General features: G+C 36.9%; 1 protein-coding gene across 1 annotated transcript; it reads left to right on the top strand.

Annotated features, from left to right (window-relative positions):
* The first annotated feature begins 5,840 nt into the window (after positions 1-5,840).
* On the top strand, positions 5,841-12,678 carry LOC122088631 (EKC/KEOPS complex subunit bud32). Its single transcript, XM_042657942.1, has 7 exons — positions 5,841-6,079; positions 11,272-11,380; positions 11,473-11,586; positions 11,694-11,972; positions 12,066-12,179; positions 12,269-12,341; positions 12,460-12,678. The coding sequence occupies exons 2-7, from the start codon at positions 11,318-11,320 to the stop codon at positions 12,495-12,497; spliced, it is 681 nt and encodes a 226-aa protein (XP_042513876.1). The 5' UTR covers positions 5,841-6,079; positions 11,272-11,317; the 3' UTR covers positions 12,498-12,678.
* Positions 12,679-12,999: the final 321 nt, after the last annotated feature.

The following is a 12,999-nucleotide window of genomic DNA, read 5'->3' as shown; positions in this document are numbered from 1 at the left end:
AATTAATGTATGGATCATCAGACCAGTTTGGTCATGTACTCATGGGTGTTGCTATATCCCTGTAGCCCTCCACTTTCCAAGATCCAATATTTATTAATAATGTCTCTTCACCAATAAAGCAATGACATTGAGTTAGCAGTTATAATATAACTAAATAAAACATTTTTTATCCATATAGTTTTTCTAGATGACCTCACCACTATAATCTTGATGGTTGATATGTGATTGAGGATAAAAAGGATGCAATTATGTATTCAAATTTAGTGGGAAATCTATTGCCATTATGTCTGTGTGTCTGCATAAATCTTGTAAGAACAGGATTGTGTGACATTTCTTAGTGCTATTTAGTGCTTGGTATCCTTTATTTGTCTCACCTCAAAGTAGTGTACTTTTAGAAAGTTATGATCAGCATTAGGGGGCCAAGTAGCCGTTGAAATTTGGCAACATTTACTGTTAATAATAGGTGTAAAGGCAATACTAGGATTCCAGAGATATGGCTGAGCACGTATCCTAGCCTCTTGGTCTTCAATGCCCAATATGTAGAAGGCTCTATCAAACTTGCTATTTAATTCTTTTCTTCTGTTGATAACAAGTGTAAACAATGCATTTTGCATGGTCTAATGATGCATTAGTGCAGTTTGGTTAATTTCTGGAGTCTGGTGAGGATACAATTAGGGTTTTTTTAACCTCACACAGATGACCCCACAGGTGGCTCAAAGGTCCTATCTGAACACATATTCATGTGGTGCCAAATGAACTAGGCTTGTGAGTTAGCTAGGATGTACAGTCAGTGTGTGTTGTTTGGTCTCTCAAGAGGCTCATGCACTTCGCAATTTATTACTACACTAAAACCAATTGGTGGTAATGAAAACGTGACCTTACCATCTTAAGCAACTCGGATGATTAGTCCCCAGAGTTCCAAAGAGACTACATATTATGCTAACAAATTAAACTCAAATGGCACGAACGATCCGACAAATATTCCATTTTCAGGCAATTAGATTTTTTGTTTTTGATGAAAAACTAGACACTCCCTTTGCTTTTGATGATTCTTGCCAGGAACATTGGACACAGGCTGCTGTGACCAAATGGTGCAGATCATATCTGTAACTTGTTAATAGTCAATACCATTTGGTCACAGCAGCCTGTGTCCAATGTTACTGTTAGGGTAAACAGAAGGTGATGTATGAACTAAAAAGACTATCATAAAGGTCATGTCCTTCCTAGACATTGAGAATGACCCAAAGTGTGCAATTGCCACTAAAGCAGATAGATGATTTCATTGTCTAGCATAGTAGTCCAAAACATCATGCATGGACAACTCTAACCAACCAAATCCTTATCTAGAAGCCATACAATGATGCTTCTTCCTATTGTTTTACTTGCTACTCATCTTAGATGCTTGAATATTCAGTCCACAGCATTCAACATGTCAGATTCTTTAGATTCATCTCACCAAGATGGAGCCAATCAGGTTAAGGAAAAGGGTAGGCTGGGAGGTGAAGGAAAATTAGGTCTCCTTAATTCCAATGAATTGAGAGCCATATGTGTTACTGCTGTCACAAATCTTTAGATTCATCTCACAAAGCTGGAGCCGATCTTAAGGAGATGTGGGGGGAAAGGAAGGTTGGCAGTTTATTAGAACCACACATTTTAGTGGGGAACAAGCTAAGTTGCAAAGAAGGCATTTTAAGACTAATAATCTAAAGGGTCATGGCCATTCAGTAGTTTCCTGTGGGGGACTTTATGAACCACAGAGAGCTAGCTAGGGACACATCACTGCAGCAGAGCATGGGAAAAAGAAAGGAAAATAGTGGATACAACATGAATGTACTTAAGACATTTTTGGTGGGTCTATCAATACACCAACCTTCAGCGCTACCTCCCAATCAACAGAGAAACAACCCCATCAAAGAACTATTCAGACTAGAATTTTTCCTCCAAAATTCATCACCTGGTTCATGTAATCACCATAAATTTATCATTTCATGGGTCATCCTTTCGTCACATATCTAATGTTTCAAACACAGAAACCCATTAAGCACAGAGACAGCACTCGAATAATTATCTCATAAAAGTTACTACTTTGACTTTTAAATGATTTAAAAAATAATGATAATAATAAAAATAATATATAAAAATAAAATAAAATAAAACAGATAGTGGGAACTAATTTCAGGGTTGATAAGGTCAATAAGATCCATAATTTTCATGAGGAATAATTAATTCATATATAGTTCTTTATAGAATTGCATGCTTTACACTTGGAGTAAATTTTAATATGTGTAATGAACACAAGGAGTTCACCAAATGTATTTCTAAAAGCAAAGTACCAGTTAATTGTGGACCACATAAAAGATTTTGTGTCTAGATGCACAGGACAGTAGAACAGTACAGAAGACTGATGTTTCTGATATAAACCTCTTCCCAAATGGTACATGAGAATCTGCTTCTAGAATCTAATCAACTATGTGGATCCCAAATGAACCTCACACTACTGTGGGTCTACTGAGTAACCTCCTCCTGTCTCTTATATACCTCACCATCTGTTAAGAAAAAATGACATCCTTTGGTGCATAGCAGCTCAGAGCAAACAACCTAACTTGGTCATTGGTCCCATGAAGTAGCACAAGGGTCATTTCATGTAGAAAGCATTTGAGCCTCATCCTAAGCCTAATTTGGAAAGTAGTGTGTTTTCAATTAATAGTATTAAGCCATAGCCATATATGGCTTAATAAAAACTGTTGGAAGGACCCACAATTTTCCTGTGCCTCAAGGATTCACTTGATATGGCTTATCATTTTAAAGAATCTTTTCATTCCACTTATCAACAATTTTTTTTGTCATACCCTATTAAAGTTCTGTACAAAACCCATTCAAACAAATAAAAAGCATTTATATAATGAAGGTGGGTGGTGGGGGGGGGGTGGGAATAGAGAAAGAAATGGAAAGCAAGTGATAAATTGTCCACATACTGAGTGGGACTTCAAAGGGCAGGCTTCGGCACAACAGTAAGGTTACTTTAGTGCAATTTGGTGATTGCGAGTTCGAATAAAGAAACTGCCTCTCCACAAAATGTTCAGGCAACTAAGACTGCATAGATTTGCCCTCCCAGATTCATGTGGTAAAAATTTTGACATCGATAATCTTGATTTTCAGTGATTTCCTGGGGATGATTTATGCAAATAATGAAATAGTTCGGATTCAGTGTTCAACCATCATAACTAGTCTGTAAAGGCAGGGGGTGGGGTGGAGAGGAATGAGAAGTTCTTTCATTAGGTTGATGTATGATGCTAGTCACCTATTGAAGTAGAACACCTTTAGGCCTATATATAATTGTGGGACATGGTTGTGATTATCTAAACAATTGTATCTTTGCCATGTACTAGACAAGCTTGTTTCTGGAGAAATGGTGTGGTAACATGAAGGACTCAAAAACAACTCTGATGAAAACAATAGGCCCATGGCCGAACCAGTCTAGAAATGCCTGATCAATGCATCATGTCAGGATGCATGAACACGAAATGAGAAGTTCTAGATGGGAAGTTGGATTTGTATAAGAGTTTCTATTTTATAATTTTATAAAAATCTACTCTGTATTTCGTGTTGTATACTGTTGTTAACCTAGTACAAGACAAATATTTGGTTTTGGTCGATTCACTTCTTCAAGAGGATACTATAATTGCACCACTTCTATGTATCCTGACTTTGATTAAAGATCAAATTAGTCTACGTATGTTTGTCAAATCTGGTTTTTTTCTTTTTTCGTTAACTAGGGCCTGACTAGTGACTATTCCCTGGTTCATGCTGCCAAGGTGATTTAAACACAGGTAAGACACTTCCTGAGATGCTTTACCCATGATAATTCACCAATGTCTAACCCCTTGGGGGCTTAGTATGTTTTTGTATTCTTCCTCCCCCTTTTTCCCATTCTTTCCCTTTTCTTTTACTTCTTCTACACTTCCCCCCCCCCCCCCCCCCACCTTGTCTCCTTGATCTCTTCTGGGTGCCTTGATGATCAAAGCCTAGGGCATCCCAGGTTGCCTAGGGGCCTAGGCTAGCTCATCCTTATGATGGGCAAGACCTTAACTACTATAGTGGGAACTGTATCCTAATCTCCTTCCTTCAATTCCCAATATCAGCAGCTAGGAAACTCCACCTTAAATTTGGAGTTTGGTTTCCATTAAGCTGTGGGAATTTCTACCTTAGCAGGAATCTAATCTCCCAGCAGAACTGCTTATCATTCCAAGGTTCAATGAAAAATATATGCAAACATAAATTTGGGCTCTTTTTGAACTTAAATGTGACTGCCCAGTGGGGTGGACATATGATCAAGGAAATATTGCAGTCCTAGACCATTGCGTCCTTGGGCCAATGGCTTGACTTTTGGTTCTTCATCTGCAAGCCATATGTTTAATCGGATGAAACTTATTGTTGGGAATAACCCACATCGATGGATTAACTCTGGGACCATAATTAATTTTTGTCATTTTTAAATTATTTTTGAAATTTTTTTTATAGAATATTTGAGAATAAAATAATATACAATTAAAAAGATCGTGAGAATTTCTAAATACACCTATAAAATCATCTTCAGACACTCTCATTACTAAAATAGAAATTTTAAGTAACTATATAAATGGGCCTCCATCTCAAACCCTACTGAGAACCAAATAATAGAATTATAGGAAACAATCCAAATTCATTTGTTCATTACCCACATACAGCCCAAAATTTGAACATCCTCAATACCACACAAGTGCTAGCCAATGAGAGAGAGAGAGAGAGAGAGAGAGAGAGAGAGAGAGAGAGAGAGAGAGAGCTAATTGGGAGGTGAAGTTTTCCACCACCCATCTCACACTGTCCACACCCCATGAATGGTGTGAAATGGGGGTTATGTACCTGGAGAGAGGATCCTCTCTCCTGTGGCATTAGGTTTAGTCCGAGAAATCAACGACCTAATTACAACAAGAGTGAATCCTTATATATGATTGATTTAGGCTTTGAAATTTGTCAATAGTATCTTTCCAAGTCATTAGTTATTTATTGTAGGAGAGTAAAACCTAGAAATTTAAAATCATTATTACTTAGGCTCTCTTTGGTATGATTTCTATTTGTATTTATTACCAATTTTTAGAAATTATTTATGACAATAAATTATGGACCACAAATAGTATTCGTTTGGTTACTATTTATAAAATAGATTATATAATGAGAAAATAGGTTTTAGTTTTCACCTTCAACTTTGAGCTTCGAGCGAGAGAAATGATAGGATTTGGAGTTTTTTATTGGAAAAATATAAAGCATACTAAAGTTACATATTTATCATTGATTTTGAGTAGTTTAGCACATATACTCATTTAAGGCAGTAAAATCAATATAAATGATTTGTTGTTATAAACCACAAATAGCTTGAGAGTAATTTATGATTAATGATTTATTCTAATTTATTATAAATAGAAGTAAGTGATATAAATTATCCCAAACAGTTGTAAAAATAGAAATAAGTCAAATAAATACAAATAAAAATCAAACCAAAGAGAGCCTTAATAATCTCTAAGACAAATTTTGAAAGTACCTTTTGCTTTTGATCTCCTTTTTATGACCACCATGACCTCCATGAAAAAACACTTCCTTTGATGTGGGTGAAGGAAATTCACCCCTTTTATCTAATGGTGAGAATGCCAAAATCATACGTCTAGTAAGTTGGCCAATAGTGCTCAATAGGATAAAATAGTAAAAAAAAAAAAATCCCACAATTATATTAGCCTACTCCCATTTTTTTTTGGGGTGGGGTGGGATTCTCTATTTCTCTTGAACTGATAGAATGGGAACTCACCAATGAGGAGGGCACAGCGGCACACAACGGTTCATAGATGTGGCGCAAAGAAGAGAGAGATAGGGGATGCTAGCGTAGCCTCTACCAACATCGACAACCCTTATTCATCCAACTATTTTGGTACAAAACGTGTCCAGGGCTTGGGGTACACCCAGTTTGTGATCCCACATTCACTGGCGACGGTTCTCCAACAGGTTGCGTCTCCCGCTCTCCCCAATTTTCAATTACTACTGATCGGAGGTAACCTTCTTTCGTAGACTATCAACTCAAACTTGAACTCGTACTCGTAATCGTACTCCAAGTGACCCAACTTAGTTTGGAATTTTCATTTTTGTTCAATCTATCAGTTAACAGTTCAGTTTTGTGCTGATTGGCGACATACCCAGATGGTATTTTTTTGTTATTTCACAATTCCCTTCATTTAGGAACGTTAACTTCCTTTTTTCACATGATATGTTCGTGTTAAATCCTCAAAGAATCTGGAAGGGAAGCCATTTTGGCGCTTAATTGAATAGCTTGCTGGCCTAACTGCACGGGCCTTTTTGTGATTGTCTCTTCCATCTTTGGTTCATTTGCCAATACTCCCGCAACCAATAATTTTTGAGTCTTATAAACGTTTCGGATTGCAAAGAACCTTTGAGTATGATGGTATCACTCACCCTATTAATGGATTGGGTTACAGCTTACTACAGAGTTTCTGTGACATGAGTGAGTCATTGAGCTTTTCGTCTCGTTCAGATTTCTTCAGGATATTAGTTCTTCCCCAGAACCCAAATATGATTTTGTGCTTCCTAAATTGTTAATTGTTAATTGGGTGAGTTATCAGTTATCAGAAGGTTGATGATCGAAACATTAATATTAAATGTGTGTGTTGGGACTATTGATAACAATGTTGATAAGGATTAGTAGGATTCTCAATCTTAGGCTCTGATCACCTGATGATGTTATCCAAGCTTTAGTCAGTTTTAATGCCACTGTGCCCAAGGACTTGTCGAAAAATTATTGAAAAGGTTTAGCAGTAGCATGATCTCTGCTTTTGGTTTCTTCTTGGGGGCCATATGCAAATGGGTTGTGGTCATTCTTGAAAAATCATAGCAGCTTGTTCTCATGTGGGAATTGCTTGAGGTAATGCTAAAATTCTGAGATTTGATCTCGTTCGCAACAATAACATTTGCTGATACTTACAACTTGATGGTTGACATTCTTGGAAAATCATAGCAGTTTGTTCTCATGTGGGAAATGGTCGAGCAGATGCTTAACTTCCGAGATTTGTTTGCAACGATAGCTAAGGTCACAAGAAGGCTTGCTGAGCTGGTAAATGGGCAGATTCAGTAGAGACTTTATCGTGGAATGGAACAATTTGGTACAGAAAGGGAAACTTTTGCTATGAACATGCTCTTGGATGCATTGTCCAAGGAACAAAATTTTTTTTTTTTCAAAATATATATATATATATATATATATAAACCAAGAAGAGAAGTGGGGCAAAAAAAAAAAAGAAAGACAAAGCCCAGCCTTTACATAGGAGGAGATGGAGGCATGGGCTTGTAAAGTAGAAGGGGAGAGGCCCAGGAATTTACAATAAGCCTATATGTAGGGGACTCAATACACCGACCAGGAGACCCCAAAATCTTAGATTTGACTTCAAAGAGAATTGAGCATGTAGAAGTTGTGTTTTTTGGAGTTCAAGAATGAGATACCTCCTAATTCTCATGCCTTTAATGTCTTAGTACATGGATTGTGCAGAGCCAGGCAGATGGATAAGGAATGGTAACTACGAAAGAGATGGAAACATAGTTATCAAGGCATTGCCTAGGAATCATCTAAGCGTTCAGGCTCTTTCTTGGGTCCAAGGTGATAGCACACCTTGTTGACACTTCACAAGTTTATGTTCATTTATGTTATGGCTTTGATTTTCGATTAGTATGCTTACAATATATCATATACTTATATGTTGATTTTCTCATAGTAGGTGATTACTAGCATAATTTTATCACATTGCATTAATATGGCTTCTATGTTGCATATAAACATAATACCATATTACATATAATCATATATTGCATATGCCTAGGGTGCTTAGGCAATGCTCAGGCAGTGCCTTGTTGCCTAGGCACTCCTCTAACGCCTTGGGTCACCTAGTCGCCTTGACAGCTATGGATGGAAAGATATGGATTTCAGCCATGACTGGTTTTTTATACTAGTTTGATCGAAGCTTACTGCTGGGAGAACGATTTCCACGAGGTTTACGTTATTCTTCATGAGATGTAGGCAGAGGGGTGCTCTCTAAATGTTGTTGAGTTGTACTGTTGTTATGCATTTTCTTGGGAATCAAAAGAAACATGAAAAGCTATGGAGGTTTATGATAGAATGAAGGGGAATGGTTGTGTTCCTGATACTTTGTTTTGCAACTCTTTGATTAAAATCCCAAGCAAAGGTGGTAGATTTCACTATTTCAGGATGCTCATGGCGTATATTTGGAGATGTCCAAGATTGGAAATACTCCAATGTAAGAAAGTATAATACCATGATGACATGATCTCAGCTGCTTTTGAGCATTCACGAGAAGAAACAGCTCTAAAGCTGCTTCAGGAAATGGAAAATAACTCTGCAAACCGGATGTTAAAACTTATGCTCCATTATTGAAGATGTGTAGTAGAAAGAAGTGGATGAAGGTCCTTTTCTATTTGCTGAATGACATGCTTAAAAAGGACATCAGCCTTGAACTGGGAACCCATACTTTTTTTTCAATGGTCTTTATCGAAGTGGAAAACTAGAACACGTTTGCTCCTCTTTTGAAGGAATGGTTTTCAGGACTGGTTCCTAAGGACTGCACATACAGTATGCTAGTGGAGGAAGTTGGGAGGGAAAACATGGAAAAAGAAAAGAAAGGATTGAACACTAAATGGCACAAACAAAAACTATGGAACAAGCTGTTCATTCTTTTAGGACAATTCAGATGGGATAGATTGATTAATCTTATTAACAAATTTTTCTGATCTTCTCCTCTTGATTTTCATCTCTTCGGTAGCCTCTACTGCATGCGTCGAGATTTTACCAGAAAAATGTCCGTATGTGTCTGTGGATATATGTTTGCATACATATGTGAGATCTCCTAAAAATTACTTATGTGGTGAATGAACTTACTCATTAGTTTGAAACAGAAAAGTGGTCAGTCCATGACCTGATCTTTCCCTCAAGTGATTCACAAAAAGCCCATATAAGCTTTTCTCTTCTTTTGACACCTATCTAATCATGTGAATACATTAAGTCTCAGAACAAGGTGAGTGAGTGATCCAATTGTTTTCTATTAGTTAATTAGTGTGATCATCTTCCTATGTGAGTTGAGCATGTGAAGTTTTGGAATTGTAATATTGGGATTTAAATTTATTCTTCTTCAATTTAAATAAAGGGGCCTGCCATTTAGTCTGCTTCTTGCTTTTTTTTGTTCATCTTATTCAAGTTCTTTCACCTCTTTCCCATTCTTTCTTATTCTTTTCTCCCCTTCTTTTCTTTTTTAACTCTTGAAATAAATATCACTGGTTCACAACTGTTATGCCATTACACTTTTCTTGCACTTGACAAGCACATGCTCGCAGGCGGTATATTTTTTCTCTCAGCCTACCAATTATCCCCTTCTGGTCAGGTTGCCTAGGCTTGGTGAGGTTGCCTTAGCTCTCTTCGTTTTCTTGGGACGAATGCTCACTTTGGCATCATAGGGAATTTCCCATTTTTATAGAAACTTTTGTACCAGAAAGAATGGTATTTCCAATTACAGCCCCTTTGGGTAGGCTAGGGGTATAAGAAAGTTTTGAAGGTGCATTTATGTGTTGACAATTCATTTGTCCACACTATTTTCTGTATAATGTCAAAGGATAGGACATGGTGTGTGTGAGATGTGTGCCAGATCCACCAAATCCATGCCCAATTTTTTTGGTTCTTAATTTTGTGGAGTGAATTTGTACCTGTTATTGGCATATCTATTTTCTTTTAACCATATGTATTATATAGTTTATGTAATTACATTGGACCTAAATCATTGTTTGTTAGTAATTGTGCTCTTCTGGTTTTAAATTTTTCTTTATCATGTCAATAACAGATGCATCTAGTATTATATATATATATATATATATTTCTTGGTCACTAAGCGAACTTTATATTTTTGGCATGATTGATATTTCCATGTAATTATGACCTATTGATGGAATCATGCTAGCCAAAATCCAACGAATCGAAGCATAGACATATCTGCTAGAAACATATTTCTCTTAACCACTGGACTTTGACCCTGCGATTTTGGTCCGACACTCATCTTGGATGAGGATAATGAGCTTCAACAGAAGAAGTGGGCAAGTTGCTTAGTTTCTCTCTTTAGACAGTGATAAGCAATTGAAAACCTTAAGAAGCTTATTTAGAAAATTTAGAGAAGGATTAACCTAGTGTGAAGAAGGATATTGATTTAGAACGAAACCTTGGATTCATTTATTCCTGTTATGAATCTTTAAGTTTTACACCATGATCCTAGGCTTTGGGAGTCTAAAGCCACCACTAGTGCTGCTTGCAAAGGCAGAGAGGGATGGGCAGGGATCAAATAAAGGGTTCCTAGCCTCCTACATCACAGTCTTTCCCTTTATATTTAAGAGTCTACTCACCAAAACGTATCCCAACTACTAGGGGTTAATATGCTAATCGAAACTTAAACTATAGATTGATAGTGGTTTTAGTTCGGTGGACATATGAGCTTCTAATTGTATTTGCGTATGTGTAAAATCCTTTTGTGCTTAGATAAATTGGACAGGGTACAAGTTGAGTTTCATGTTTAATTGTAGCATCTTGGCAGCTGTCAAAGTTGTGTGGCCTTATGCTTCTTTGGGTTAGAGTTCTCTAGTTTAGTGGTTGTTGAAGTTTCTTGTATGCTAAATCTTGTGTTGGAGAGTACAAGGTTACAATTATCCTTCTGTATCCGCCGATACTAAGCGATATGTATCGTATCTTAAGGTGTACCAATACGTTACTTGAAAAGAAAAATGGAATTAGTACATGTAAGAAACCCCATCCGTTATATATAATCGATTGGCACTTGTCTTGTTGTACTTTGATCTTCTTTTCATGTATGATATATTTTGCATATTACTCATTTATAGTGTTTTATGCTTCAAAATCTGTATTTTGCATAATTCCTAAGAATTTCATACTTTTCTTGACCGTTTCCATACACATTTAGTGCTTTGTTTTTATATTCTTGTATATTTACTTCATAATAATTCAGATCAGAAAACGAGAAAATTAATAAAATAGATATATGATTATGATCAATGGTTAACCTTCTCAAATCCCTCCCATAAAAAGTACCATTAGCAGTAATTCATAGAAGCATTCCCTGTTTGCCTTGACCCTTTTCTTGCCTTTTAATTCTCTACATTTAATTTCAGCTAGTTATAAGGTCAAGGAGTTTTAAGTTCATCTGAACTTCTCGCTATGGAGATCAACCAGGACGGAAAAAAAGGTTCTCTCATTTTATTGCAGCAGGGGGCAGAAGCTGTGAGTGAAGTTGCATAAATTAATTTCGAGAACATTCTTTTGATGTGAATTACTTAGCATTTTCTAATCTTAGTTTTGGGATTACTTCTTAGAGAGTGTTTGAGTCAACATTTATGGGAAGGAGGTCAATTGTCAAGGAACGTTTCTCAAAGAAGTACAGGCATCCATCTTTGGACACAAAACTGACCCTTAAACGCCTGAACACTGTCAGTTTCTCGCAGAAGTCCCTACTCAATTTTTTTTTTCCGGTATGCTTACTACACATGATTGGATGTCCCAATTCTTTTTTATCATGGTTTTGTCTCTGATGCAGGAAGCTCGTTGCATGACAAAAGCAAGACGGCTTGGTGTTTCCACTCCAGTATTGTATGCTTTGGATACTGTGCTGCATACCCTAACATTTGAATACGTGGAAGGCCTGGTTGTCAAAGAAATTTTTCTAGATTTTGGGTTGAATGGTATAAACCAGGAACTAATGAATGACATCGCAACACAGATTGGTGATGCAATTGGAAAATTACATGATGGTGGTCTCATTCATGGTGATCTAACAACATCAAATATGTTATTCCGAAATGGTACCAACGAGCTGGTGGGTACTTTTATCCCACCTTCCAAATTACAGTCATTTCATGCTTATAAATTGTGTTAAATGTTGGCTTCTGTCCATCTTGACTTTTCTTAGGTTCTAATAGACTTTGGTTTGAGCTTTACATCAACACTCCCTGAAGATAAAGCTGTCGATTTGTATGTACTTGAGAGAGCTTTACTCTCAATGCATTCGTCTTGTGGGAATGTGGTAAGTGTAGCAGGTCCTGATCCTTTATTGTTCTTCCTTATTTTCCTCATAAAACTCAAATATTCTCTTGGTTTTACATCTCTGCATAGATGGATCAGATACTAGCTGCATACAGGAAAACATCAAAGCAATGGTCTTCCACATTGAACAAGCTAGCTCAAGGTGCTGCAACATACTTGATCCTTCATCAGTTTTGAAGATGATTGCTATTTATGTTATGCATGCCTATTCATTTTCTTTATCACTTTTGTATAAAAATAAAAAATTAATCTTTTTGCAGTTCGACAGAGAGGTCGCAAGCGCACCATGGTCGGATAAGCCCTCTTCAACATAATCACCTGTCACATTTAGTAATCTGTAAGGGGAGAGGAAAAATGCTATTTAGACTAATCGACGCTACTGTATGGCAATTAAATTACTTGAATCGTATCATTGCCTCAAACTTTTCTGTGTATTAGTAGTTCTTTATAATTCCTTATGGAGCCAAATATGAAGTCAACTGAAACTGACTACAAGTGATTTTAACCGCCTGAATTTGGGTTGCTGCTCATGGTTGAACTATAGCTTCTCCCATAATGAATTCCCCTCATACATTCCACCTAATTGCAATTATCACTCATTTCTCTCTCTCCACCCCCCCTCCCCCACACCCCCCACCCCCAAAAAAAAAAAAACCCATACAAATGTATAATTAAAAGGTAAAAGAAAAGGAAGAAAATTTAAATTTGAGAGCCTTCATATGAATCATGTAGTGGACCGGTGATTCCCATCTCTTTTGCACAACACATTCTGAGGGGTCCTTTCAACCTCTAAAGTTTCC

Source organism: Macadamia integrifolia, chromosome 9 (assembly GCF_013358625.1).
Source record: "Macadamia integrifolia cultivar HAES 741 chromosome 9, SCU_Mint_v3, whole genome shotgun sequence".
In the NCBI taxonomy this organism is placed as follows: domain Eukaryota; kingdom Viridiplantae; phylum Streptophyta; class Magnoliopsida; order Proteales; family Proteaceae; genus Macadamia; species Macadamia integrifolia.
Note: the sequence above shows the minus strand (reverse complement) of the source record. Positions and strands in the feature narration are given on the sequence as shown.

Coding starts and splice junctions, on each gene's coding strand:
- LOC122088631 (XM_042657942.1), top strand. CDS start 11,318: ATGGAGATCAACCAGGACGGAAAAAAAGGTTCTCTCATTTTATTGCAG. Junction 11,587..11,693: donor CCCTTAAACGCCTGAACACT/GTCAGTTTCTCG, acceptor TCTCTGATGCAG/GAAGCTCGTTGCATGACAAA. Junction 12,342..12,459: donor ATTGAACAAGCTAGCTCAAG/GTGCTGCAACAT, acceptor ATCTTTTTGCAG/TTCGACAGAGAGGTCGCAAG.